General features: G+C 34.4%; 2 protein-coding genes across 3 annotated transcripts; both read right to left on the reverse strand.

Moving 5' to 3' along the window:
• Positions 1-216: 216 nt before the first annotated feature.
• LOC145767643 (uncharacterized) lies at positions 217-2,749 on the reverse strand. 2 transcript variants are annotated; one of them, XM_082579505.1, is made up of 4 exons: positions 2,553-2,749; positions 1,921-2,153; positions 1,338-1,497; positions 217-407 (listed from the first exon to the last, which is right to left on the reverse strand). In XM_082579505.1, exons 1-4 carry the CDS (start codon positions 2,578-2,580, stop codon positions 283-285), a joined length of 546 nt encoding a protein of 181 aa, XP_082435631.1. In that variant the 5' UTR covers positions 2,581-2,749; the 3' UTR covers positions 217-282. The 2 variants fall into 2 exon arrangements, with proteins under 2 accessions (XP_082435631.1, XP_082435630.1); XM_082579504.1 differs by lacking the exon at positions 2,553-2,749 and having other exon boundaries at positions 1,921-2,449.
• Positions 2,750-3,806: 1,057 nt separating this feature from the next.
• On the reverse strand, positions 3,807-7,518 carry LOC145766780 (uncharacterized). Its single transcript, XM_082578487.1, has 3 exons — positions 7,291-7,518; positions 6,683-6,779; positions 3,807-4,086 (listed from the first exon to the last, which is right to left on the reverse strand). Exons 1-3 carry the CDS (start codon positions 7,496-7,498, stop codon positions 3,807-3,809), a joined length of 585 nt encoding a protein of 194 aa, XP_082434613.1. The 5' UTR covers positions 7,499-7,518.
• Between the last annotated feature and the right edge of the window lie 5,129 nt (positions 7,519-12,647).

Genomic DNA, 12,647 nt, shown 5'->3' on the forward strand with positions numbered 1-12,647 from the left:
CTTTACACTAGTAGCAAAAGTAGACGTTTTTGCATTTCGTAGCCAAACGTTTGAGGACGTTGAAACAATGGAAGAAAAAAGAAAGCTCTCAGGGAATCACACAGTGACAAGTCTACGACGTTAGCACAACTGTCTTGACCTAAGTTGTTGTTGAAACAAGAGAATTTTAAACACCTTTAAATATCTTCTTTTAATTGCGAATTAAAGGTTGTAATGTTTACACATAGAATGAACACAGAAACAAATAATTCACAAAGTTTTATTTCTGTCTTTTTTTGACTTCTAATTTTTCTGTCTTTTTTTGCGATTTCCGTCTCTGTCTCTGGCATTCACAAACCATTTGCCGAGAGACAATTCCAATGCCTTCCTAGTGGATGAGCTTGTCTGTGCATTCATTTTTACAGCTCCTGCAATTAAGTAAAATCATAAGCTATTCAACAGTGGTTTCAATTGTAATTAAGACTTAAAAGGCATGCAAAGTTACATGGCCAAGATTGAGAGAAGTATTGTAGACTATTAAAAGTACAAGCTACTTAAAAAGTGTATGTAATTCTTCAGGTATAGAGAAATAAAACATAGTAACTTTATCGGGTTTAGCAGTTTGTGCTTTCAGTCCAGAGTGTCGTTACAGTTACAGTGCATGTAACGCAAATTTATCTTACGATTTTTCATTTTATGTATTGCAGATTTAATTCCTGATGAGGACAGACGTACGTGTCGAAAACGTTTGAGTTTATTTTATTTAATTATGTTATATTTTGTGTGAAATAAAGTGTGCTAAACCCGATAAAGTTACTATGTTTTATTTCTCTATGGTTCAACAAAGCAAACTCACTACCAAAGCTTTATCTTCAGGTATATTGAAATATTAAAATGTGACTAAACTAAAATCGCAGAATAATCCATTGAAGCCTTTCTTGGTGCTAAAAACTTGGCCAACGCAATTTTGGAGCAGCAATTCAAAAATTAGAACTTTTCTTAGTCACAAATACTGCATGTAAAAATCTTCGAATATCAGTGGTGTAATTTTAACGATGACGGCTTAAAGGACAAGATATTTTAATTGGTAAGCATATGTTCAATAACCTGTCTGGTTATACCTAAGTCCTTTGAAAAATGGCACCGAATTTCGGTCCTGCATTCCACATTAATGAGTTAGAAATTATGGTTGCGCCGCTATATGGCTGGCTGGAATTTTCAAACATTAGGGGCAAGAATAAATAATACATTAAGTATGATTGATATGAATCACACAGATTACTATTAAGTCTAAATTAGTTACCAAGAAATTATACTGCCTTGCAATTATTGAATGTTTGATATGAGTCATAACATACCATAGAGAATATCCATTAGCACAGTTTCGCTAAATGACCGTTTCCCGTTCCTACCGAACACATTCAACAGAAGGGCGACATCATTTTTAAGCAAAAAACTCATTGTCCTTCTCACAAACTCGTCCAGAGTGCGTCCCCCAATGTCTCGAAGTACATTGCCCTGCAAGACATGATGATTAGAAAATGTATTGTTCACTGTACACTTACATAATATAAAGTATGGCTTGCAATTCTAGAATAGCGCTACGTCGCTTTGTAACATGTGTTTATGTTAAATGCAAATAAAAGTATGATGCAATATGGGCAATGGGCTACTAGGTTACCTCCTGATGTTAAAGATGATACCTAGCTTTTTATTACCGACGTTTCGTCAGTCAACACGACTGACTTTATCAAGGGGCTCAGTCATGCTGACTGACGAAACGTCGGTAATAAAAAGCTAGGTATCATCTTTAACATCAGGAGGTAACCTAGTAGCCCATAGTCACCAGAAGAATGCAAGTTACTTTAATTATCAAATGCCTGGTGAAAAGTTTCACTCCGTTTTTCCTATATTTTTACATTGCAAAAAACAAAAACTCACAAGTATTTGCTGAAGATCAACTGCAGTGCGCAATTTTTCTTCTAATTGATCCAAGTCATTCAAACACGATAGCGGCAAATTGAGGTCATGCGGCAGTTTTTCAGCAGAGGATGCACTCCTCATGTTGGCACGAACCAATGATGACAGCACCTTTACATTCTGGTCTATCTCACAAACTTTTTTGATCAGTCTCTCCATTGCCACTCTCTCGACCAATACTGTTTGAGGACGCTCTAAAAAAAAGGAGTAAAAAATATCTATATATTTGTTTTCGCTAAACATCGTTAAAAAACATTATTTAAGGGAGAGGATTTTTGTAATTAATCTTGCCATTAATGGCAATGTTAAACTCAAATTTCAGTTTAACCAAAATGTCGATGTAATATTTGCTTTATTTAAAGGAGTACCAAACATTGAACAATATAAACACATGTTCACAATCCAACGATTATTTGTGAAATGCTTTGCAATTTCAATGTGTCTAACTAAGCTACAGGCACTACATACATTAGCATTAAACTTAACGTTGTCAATTTAATTGAGTTCACAGGATGATGTGCATTTCGCAACTACTTTGATAACCTAAAAAATATACTTAATACATCTATTCTACAAAAATAATGAAGTATCACCTATTGCTTCTTCTTCATAGGGCTCCATAGGAAAATCCAAAGTTGTAGGCCTACTGGTTGTTGTTTTAGAGGCATCAGGCTCAACAGTACTATCGGTATTGTCAACAAAAATTGATCCAATACTTGCAGAACAGCCAGGCTTAGGCGTGCTGCAAGTAGCTAATGGTGGCAAAGGGACTTCCTTTATCCTTCCATCACAATCGCTAGAGCTGCTACTGACCCACCTTTTTCGCTTTACTTTCCTGAAAAAAACAACACGTCTATATATACAATATAGTCTTGGAGTATTTATGAATATGTATATATGTAATGCGATTATAACGGCTCTTGATGACATTGGTACAAGAGCTTCTACATTATTAAACAGAAACCAAACATTAACAATACATATTGTAATGGGTTTTCACAGTATTAGTATTCAAAGCTTATCATCTCAGTGTTGGATGTTGTATAAATTTTGCAAAACATTATAATTAACTACCCTGCAAAAGCATTGAATGGTGTAGCGGATAAGGCACTCGTGTTACAATCATACAATTCTGGTTCGACTACCAGAATAAGCTAGTTGTTGAAAACACTGCTCACCCCTACTCAAGGTGTAATAAATTGGGTGGGAATAGTTGCTAAAGCCTTATGCTGCAAAGTATATGCACTAGGGTGGGGTGGGGGAAAGTGGGTAGAATTTGCAATGTAATGATCTATAAAAAATTTCTGCTACCAATATTTTTTCTTTTTTTTTATAGATTATAACATTAAGGCATTCACCTACACAACCCACAAAAAAATTATAAAAAAAATGTTTCACAGAAGTTACAATGACAATTTTTTTTTTCCTTTTTTGTATACCCATTTTACCCCACTTTGTGGGGTAATGTGGGTGTAACAACTATTTTTCCTTCCAAATAACCAACATAAACTCATATCCTCCATTTGGCCTTTCAATGTGGTAAAGTGGGTATATAACAATGTATAAAAAAAAATCAACAAACTGTGACACAACACAGAACCATGCTCTTGTTTGATCAAATATGTCTATCAAATTGTATTTTGCGAATTTTTCAAAAATCCTTTTGAAACCATGGAACAGCAACTCCATCTGAATTTATGACTTGTGCATTTAAAATAAACAACCACTGCCAAAATACAGTACATAATCCCCATACCAAAAAATGTTCTTCAGGCGAAGAGAAGCAACGAAATGCAAGCAGGCTTAAATTGAACAGTTTTTTCATTCAGTCTAAAGTAAATCACCAGTCACCACAAGTGAGCATTCAAATTAAATTTTAGTTCTCCCCCTTCTAGTTGGAGTTGGTGGCTGAACAACACCAAAAACATTTTGTCTATAATTTCCACAACTTTGTGCTGTGTAAATGTGAAGAGACCACTGGGAGTTTTTTCAGTCTTCTTATGACGAAGAAAGTTGATCTTAAGCAAGTCCTCCTCAGCAACTTCCTCAACTTCTCCTAAAAATTTTCGATCTCCATAAGTAACTACCACCCAGTCCAGAATCTTCAACTTGGTACTGGTGTGATACCTTCGATTTTTGTTTGTAGTCGTAGTTTATTTCTGTTTTGTTCATTATGCATTACACATTCGTCGTTTTTTTCCCCAAAACCTGACTCATCATTTAAAAAAAGATCTATTCTTGATTATGGAGCACTTTCTTTTGACGGCTTTCCTTTGACCTTTTGGACTTTCTTTTGACCTCTTTTTATTCCTGACTCATTTCTGCACCTTTCTGCGAAACTCTTCAGTCTTTAACCTGTGTAAACTTTCAGGCGACGTTAAAACTTCTCCAACTTTAGCCTGCACACTTCGTTTGAGAAAAGTTAGAGATATAAATGCTTCTAAATGCAATAGCTAACTTATCACTTCATCACAAGAGTACACTCAGAGACAGAGAGTGAAATATCTTTGTCACTCTGTATGTAGCACGATTCATAGTACTAAAATCATGTATACCCCATTTACCCCATATCAAAATTCACTTCTACTCACTTTACCCCAAATTTTTTCACTTCTTGTAAAAAAATATACACAATACTAAAATAAATGATACCAATGGTAAATAGTGGTTTCAGTCATTGACAACAACCTGACATCACAACTTTCACAAAATATTCCAAAAACATTAAAGTTTTAGGAAGTTCAAAATATGCACTTATTTTTACTTTCTCACCACAAGAAAATGTGAACTTAAAAACACCCTGAAGCACCCAAGAATAGGGTGGGGTGGGGGAAAGTGGGTAGAATTTGCAATGTAATGATCTATAAAAAATTTCTGCTACCAAGATTTTTTCTTTTTTTTTATGGATTATAACATTAAGGCATTCACCTACACAACCAACAAAAAAATATTAAAAAAAATGTTTCACAGAAGTTACAATGACAATTTTTTTTTTCCTTTTTTGTATACCCATTTTACCCCAGTTTGTGGGGTAATGTGGGTGTACCAACTATTTTTCCTTCTAAGTAACCAACATAAACTCATATCCTCCATTTGGCCTTTCAATGTGGTAAAGTGGGTATACAACAATGTATAAAAAAAAAATCAACAAACTGTGACAACACAGAACCATGCTCTTGTTTGATCAAATATGTCTATCAAATTGTATTTTGCGAATTTTTCAAAAATCCTTTTGAAACCAAGGAACAACAACTCCATCTGAATTTATGACTCGTGCATTTAAAATAAACAACCACTGCCAAAGTACAGTACATAGTCCCCAAACCCAAAAATGTTCTTCAAGCGAAGAGAAGCAACAAAATGCAAGCCGGCTTAAATTAAACAGTTTTTTCATTCGGTCTAAAGTAAATCACCAGTCACCACAAGTGAGCATTCAAATTAAATTTTAGTTCTCCCCCTTCTAGTTGGAGTTGGTGGCTGAACACCAAAAACATTTTGTCTATTATTTCCACAACTTTGTGCTGTGTAAATGTGAAGAGACCACTGGGAGTTTTTTTCAATCTTCTTATGACGAAGAAAGTTGATCTTAAGCAAGTCCTCCTCAGCAACTTCCTCAACTTCTCCTAAAAAATTTCGATCTTCATAGGTAACTACCACCCAGTCCAGAATCTTCAACTTGGTACTGGTGTGATACCTTCCATTTTTGTTTGTAGTCGTAGTTTATTTCTGTTTTGTTCATTATGTATAATATGCATCACACATCCGTCGTTTTTTTCCCCAAAACCTGACTCATCATTTAAAAAAAGATCTATTCTTGATTATGGAGCACTTTCTTTTGACGGCTTTCCTTTGACCTTTTGGACTTTCTTTTGACCTCTTTTTATTCTTGGCTTGTTTCTGCACCTTTCTGCGAAACTCTTCAGTCTTTAACCTGTGTAAACTTTGAGGCAACCTTAAAACTTCTCCAACTTTAGCCTGCACACTTTGTTTGAGAAAAGTTAGAGATATAAATGCTTCTAAATGCAATAGCTAACTTATCACTCCATCACAAGAGTGCACTCAGAGACAGAGAGTGAAATGTCTTTGTCACTCTGTAACACGATTTATAGTACTAAAATCATGTATACCCCATTTACCCCATATCAAAATTCACTTCTACTCACTTTACCCCAAATTTTTTCACTTCTTGTAAAACAATATAAACAATACTAAAATAAATGATACCAATGGTAAATGGTGGTTTCAGTCATTGACAACAACCTGACATCACAACTTTCACAAAATATTCCAAAAACATTAAAGTTTTAGGAAGTTCAAAATATGCACTTATTTTTACTTTCTCACCACAAGAAAATGTGAACTTAAAAACACCCTGAAGCACCCAAGAATATGCACTGAGATTTCAGTCACACATAGTCTTGGACATGACTTAAATATTTACCAAAACTTTAAAAAATATATTTTCAAAGTATACGGCTATTTAAGTTTTTTTAAATTATACCCACTTTTCCCTAGACCCCACATTACCCCACCCCACCCTATGCACTGAGATTTCAGTCACACATAGTCTTGGACATGACTTAAATATTTACCAAAACTTTAAAAAATATATTTTCAAAGTATACGGCTATTTAAGTTTTTTTAAATTATACCCACTTTTCCCTAGACCCCACATTACCCCACCCCACCCTACATATTATACACACATGAATTATACACATACCTTTTCCTAGATGAGTGTGACTCCGTTTCATAATTAGTATTTATATCAGACGTGTCTTCAGCCAAATTAAGCTTCTCCACAGCTCGTTGATAAGATTCTAACCCAAACAATATAATACATTATTGGCTTTGCGGATGAGTTAAAACATAGCATTGTACAAAAATATTTCAACAAAATATTGTATATGTACATGCAATTATTTTCAAATTTAAAAAAAAAATACATTAAAGTTATTCTAATCTTATCAATTAAAAAATTGTCCTATTGAGGTCAGGGTAGTTAGTCATTTTAGCATCAGCAAATTTCACATAGCCTAGGACAGTTATTGTATCCGCAATGTTGAAAAATTAGAATAAAATATCATACAAGACCACAAGAAGTACTACATAAGTCGTTATTGACATTATCTATAGAACTGAGTGATGCTACCAAGTCGGACACACAAATACGGTGTGAACAAAACCACTTCGGACCAGGCATAATGAAGGTTGACAACCAAAATAGATTACTACCGGTACCTAATAACAAAGTGAGTGCATTATAGCCTATTATAATTACATCATAATTATACATTCGAGTTAACACATTTTCCACATCAAAGTACTTACTAGCTTTTCCCAATATCCGTACTTTAAAAGTATCCCAATCACCTTGAGCATCAGCAAGTTTTTTTACAAGAATGGTAATGCGTCTGTATTCATTTGAACCAGAAGGTGGCCAGTAGCATTCATCCTCTTCAGAATTTAACCACCCAACTGGCACAACAGCAAGCTGTTTAGAATCAATGAACTCCACAACAGAATACACATTGGTCATATTAAGCCACAAGCAACACAATAAAATCTCCTTAATAAAAATAGATTGAACCTAAAAAATATCCAAAATGACAAAACGATGGTTAGCAGAAAGAAATTACATATTTTACAAAATTGGTATCAGTGTGTGAATTTTTAAACACACAAGCAGATCTTGCAATATCAAACTTTTAGCCTTTTGCACAGCAACAGATTAAGACCAGGATAAAAGAAAAAAAAGAATAATCTACTTGAGCAATATATCAGCATTACCATGCTGGTTTGTTTAGACACTACAGTAGTACTTTTTATGTTGTATTATTTATGAAAATTTAGCATTGCAGTCCAGATCGCATGCTTCTTAGATGTTTTGCAACTTGCAAACTTGATAGTCTTAGTGCCAAAGTGGCCAGCATGCAAAAAAAGGTTGATAACCCTAATTCTACTCAATAAAATGAAAACACAAGATTGCAAATATGGCATTCACGAAGATATTGTGCTTACAAGTAACTACTTGTTTCATTAAAAAAATTTAATTCAATATCATATCATACTTGTTAGAAATAGTTATATATGTGCTTTCTTTTAACATTCATGCAACAGCGGCATTGTAACAAAAGTATTGCATTCTGCAGCATAAGGTAATAAAACACATTTGCATTTTACTTCTCCGACAGACTTAACAAAAAAGTCATCGGATAAGCCTGTAACTTTATAAATATCAAGCGTTTTTAAGTCAAAGGGATAATAGGAAAAGCTTTCAATTTTTTCAAACCTTGCCAACACTAATTGAGTTGAACCTGAAACTAAATAAATATTTTTCACAATGCATGGAGAATCACCTACCCAAACACAATTATCACCAACATCTGTAGATAAAAAATATGATGAAATAACTTGCTTATATTGCTGACAGGTTTCAAAACCAGCTAGAACAGGCCCATTGTAATGCTGAAATTTGTGACATGGAGAATTTGAATTTTTTTGCAAATTAGTATTTAAATTGCCACTCTGTGTCAATTCCTCTAAACGACGAACAATTTGTGAAACAACATTTTGAGGTTTTCGAACTAACTTTTTTAAATTACCAAGAAAATTTTCATAGGGAAAACACGAAATGCCATTCAACGAACCAAACTTTCGAGCATCATCTGTTATGTGTAGCACACTATGGACATTGTAAGATACAGCTTTTTTGCCATAAATTTGAGAAAAATTCATTACAAATGCTTGCAAAAGTTGTTCGACATAATCATAACTTATACCAAATGTATCAGAGGTTAGTAGAATTCTCATGCACATAGAAAGTAACAAAAAGTTTCTGTAAACACATGGCTTTAGCTTACCATGCAATATTACAGGTCCAGTGTAAAGTAAAAATTGTCTTAGTTCTGTTGCTTTCCACATTCTGATTTCATCTAAAGACCTTGGTTTTCTAGCAAAGTTTCTGGGCATGTGATTTGAAAAAGATAACAAGTTGGCCGATATTGAATGAGCAGTTGAACATGGTATCTTGATGTTTGTCTTTCCATTAATACCCAACCAAATAAATATCATTTTTCTCGTAACACCAAGACATACAAGATGCATGTAATCTAGCACACAACTACTGACCAATCCAATGTTTAACTTCGAGAGTGGTGATACTTTCACATGATGCTCTTTATTTACCATTGCTTTAAATGACTCATCGGTTCTTAACATAGCTTTTTCATTCGAAAAATATAGTTTACCATCCCATTCACCTTGTTGAACACACCTTTCACATGAGAAATAGCCAGAATGACCTTTAACGCCTTTAACAAAAGCACGTGCTGGTGCATCACATATTATGGCATCAAAAACAATTTTATATTGCTTATTGTTAAAAGTAAATCCATGGCTAGTGATGAATGCCATTTCATCAATAAACGGCTGAAGATACGGTACTCTTCTAATGGGGGCTTACATGAACCTGCATACAGAGAAATCACAAATGGTCCTAATTCTTGAAACTCTTTAACCATACCTAGAATAGGCCACAGCTGCGTATTATTACTTTTGAACAATGGTAATCCATCTATGTTGACATGTAAATTTAAAACAGGATTCACTGGCAGTGTATCACAAATCTGAGAGATGATTCCATTTTTTATACCATTGTAATAATATTGACCATGGGGGAAAGTCTGAACCGAAAACTTTGTTGGAGTTTTCAATAATGTTCTAGGGTCTTTCGGAAGATCTGATCCACACGTGTAGCATTTAAGTATCAAAATTAATGAAGACAACGCAGATAAGGATATATTAAACTTCGTTGCCCACTGTGCAAGTTCATTCCAAAGATTAGGCTCCTTTTCTGTATCAACAAAACTATTGTCATTAACACAATCTTCAACTGGTATGTCATCTTCCCATAACTCTACTGGTGCATTGTGTTGTTTTGTTGTACCGATAGTCTGGCTTGTACAAGATGACGGTTCCCTGTGACTAGTTTTTTGATTACTATCAATGCATTCCGCATCAGATTCTGAAACAAAATTTACATTGACTATGTTTCTTGATAAATCACAGCCGCTGGGAGAACCAGGTAAATGCTTGAACTTTGAAAAGCAATTGCATTGATTAGGATTGCAATCAGTACAAGTTTGAAGTATGATACTACCGGTACTATTATTTTTACTAGAATTTCTGGTACTGGAGAAGCTAGCCATTAACTCATTAACATCTTTATTTATTTTCCTTCTTTTTGATCTTTCAGATAATATATCTAAATCATCCATCATCACCTACACAATCAAATAAATTGAGTTGAATTATAGGATATTAGTGTGCAACATACGTACAGTGCGCAAATTCCCTATTACTTGATCGACAATAATTTTCTGTACAACACTGTCGCCGATTAACACACCAATTGCCTGGAACTACAGTACTTCGCTGATTCTCAAGCCTCGTGTGCAGCAGTTGAACACTCTTCATGGATGACTGCCCGCCAAAGAAAAACTTATTGAAAAAATCTGGGGACTGCAATAATGTTTTATGTATTTTCAAATGGAATAAAAAAAATTTCCAACATAAAACTTGTACAGCTTGTAAAACCAATCAAAAAAATATGAAGACAAACTTTATTTTAAATTTCTTGAATTTACACATGCAATGTACTCAGATTCGCATCTCAACAAAACCAATCTTTTTAGCCTACAGGTGCTAGTTCTTCATGCTGCCAATCATGAAATGGTGCAAAAAAATTTTAATCTTGCATAAAACTTCCTGAAATTCGTCTCAGGCTAAGTTTTGTAAAATATATTTTGCAAATGGGCTGCCCAGAAAGCACCCACATAAGGACTCATATTTATACTTGTAAAAAGCTTAGAAAAAAATGGGAAAAAGCTGTTTTTAAACTGCTAATAAAAATAGTTTTGTTTTGTAAAAAATAATTTTTAAAAATGGGAAGCCCACCTGCCACCTAAATTTGGATGGTTTTACAACTGGGCTGCCCAGATTCAACCCAGATGTACTATTATACTTTTAGCTTTTCCTTTTCAAAGTAAAAATAATAATAATAAGTTGAAATGATAAAATATCTTGCATAGAACTTCCCGAAATTCGTCTCAGGCTAAGTTTTGTAAAATATATTTTGCGAATGGGCTGCCCAGAAAGCACCCACATAAGGACTCATATTTATACTTGAAAAAAGCTCAAGAAAAAAAATGTGAAAAAGCTGTTTTTAAACTGCTAATAAAAATAGTTTTGTTTTGTGAAAAATATTTTTAAAGATGGGCAGCCCACCTGCCACCCAAATTTGGATGGTTTTACAACTGGGCTGCCCAGATTCAACCCAGATATACTATTATACTTTTAGCCTTTCCTTTTCAAAGTAAAAATAATAATAATAAGTTGAAATGATAAAATACATTTCGTTTTGGTATAAATAATCAAAAAGGCTAAAACAAAAAAAATGTGTCAACACATTTGGGACCCAAAACAAACCCAGATGGTCTGCCCACAAGCCCATCTGCCCACTTAAATTTCCACTGGGCCCCAGTTGGGCTTGCTGGCTGGGTATGCGTCTAACACTGGTCCGAGACCGAATTAGCCTACACCATCAATACATGAAAACATTGGAGATGTCAGGAAATCTTTTAACAGGATAAAACGAATTGGGTGGCAATTTCAAGAACATGCAGATTATATTTCAATTCAAAAGAATGACCTTGTTCTTACTGTAAATATCTCAACATTAGGCTACAATACAAATTTAGTGTGTCTAACTTTCATTTTAAAGTGTCTGAGGACAGTCAGGACACAATGTTTTGTAACAAGCTTGGTGCCCAAATCACAGAATTAGAAGCACATCCAGAAAAAATGTGTCCCGGTATTACAACAAAGCCGGTCATTGGCACTAATTGCATTGTATATTACAAAGCATACAATGTATTACAATGTTGACTGATTTTCAAAAAATATTTTTTGAAAGTCAACTTGAAGTTAATCAAAAGAATTGTAAAACAAAATATCATCCTGAGATTATCCGATTTGTTCTCAGCCTACAGTTAAAAAGTTAATCTGCATATGATCAACTCGGATCAACTTCGTGGAGTTTTGCGCTTGCCATCAAAACGTACTTTATTTGATTATCGTCATATGCATCAAAACCAAACCGGGACATTCAACAATCATATTCCGGATGCATTTGGTCACAGCGGTAAACCATAATCTCTTCGTGGGAAAATTGTAACATAAGATTCCCAAATCCGTTCGTCTGTACGTAATGACCGAAAGAGAAACACTCCTTTGAAACGTCTATTCAAATTTGTATTTCTGTAAAATTAGCCACCTGGCTGTCGAAATTGAATGCAACGCCGTACACCACTAAAACTTGTCACTACAGAACAGATTACTTAGATAAAAGACGGAATTTTTGTCCAGCTAGCAAGCACTAAGCCAACAGTTAAATGTGCGACTAACTCTCAAGCAACTATTTCACGAATGACCAGAATAGATAGCAATATCTCAAATGCACGTACACAGTAGCCTACTGTGACGCAATAGTGAAAGACATTGTCACGCAATTCAAACAGGTCTTGAAAGGCAATGATGCAATATTTCATCAGGCCTTACGAACGATGGTGCAATATTTGGACATTTTCTAGCAATTTCCATGACGTAAGATGCCAGCTAGGTTAAGT

This window comes from Aplidium turbinatum, chromosome 3 (assembly GCF_918807975.1).
Source record: "Aplidium turbinatum chromosome 3, kaAplTurb1.1, whole genome shotgun sequence".
Classification (NCBI taxonomy): domain Eukaryota; kingdom Metazoa; phylum Chordata; class Ascidiacea; order Aplousobranchia; family Polyclinidae; genus Aplidium; species Aplidium turbinatum.

What these genes read in the sequence shown, in the direction of transcription:
- LOC145767643 (XM_082579504.1), bottom strand. Translation starts at nt 2,202, where the DNA reads ATGTTTAGCGAAAACAAATATATAGATATTTTTTACTCCTTTTTTTTA. An exon ending in TTGATCTTCAGCAAATACTT is followed by an intron (nt 1,498 to 1,920) that starts GTGAGTTTTTGT and finishes CATGTCTTGCAG; the next exon opens with GGCAATGTACTTCGAGACAT. An exon ending in GCTAATGGATATTCTCTATG is followed by an intron (nt 408 to 1,337) that starts GTATGTTATGAC and finishes ACTTAATTGCAG; the next exon opens with GAGCTGTAAAAATGAATGCA.
- LOC145766780 (XM_082578487.1), bottom strand. Translation starts at nt 7,498, where the DNA reads ATGACCAATGTGTATTCTGTTGTGGAGTTCATTGATTCTAAACAGCTT. An exon ending in ACGGATATTGGGAAAAGCTA is followed by an intron (nt 6,780 to 7,290) that starts GTAAGTACTTTG and finishes TGTTTGGGTTAG; the next exon opens with AATCTTATCAACGAGCTGTG. An exon ending in TCACACTCATCTAGGAAAAG is followed by an intron (nt 4,087 to 6,682) that starts GTATGTGTATAA and finishes CAAAAATCGAAG; the next exon opens with GTATCACACCAGTACCAAGT.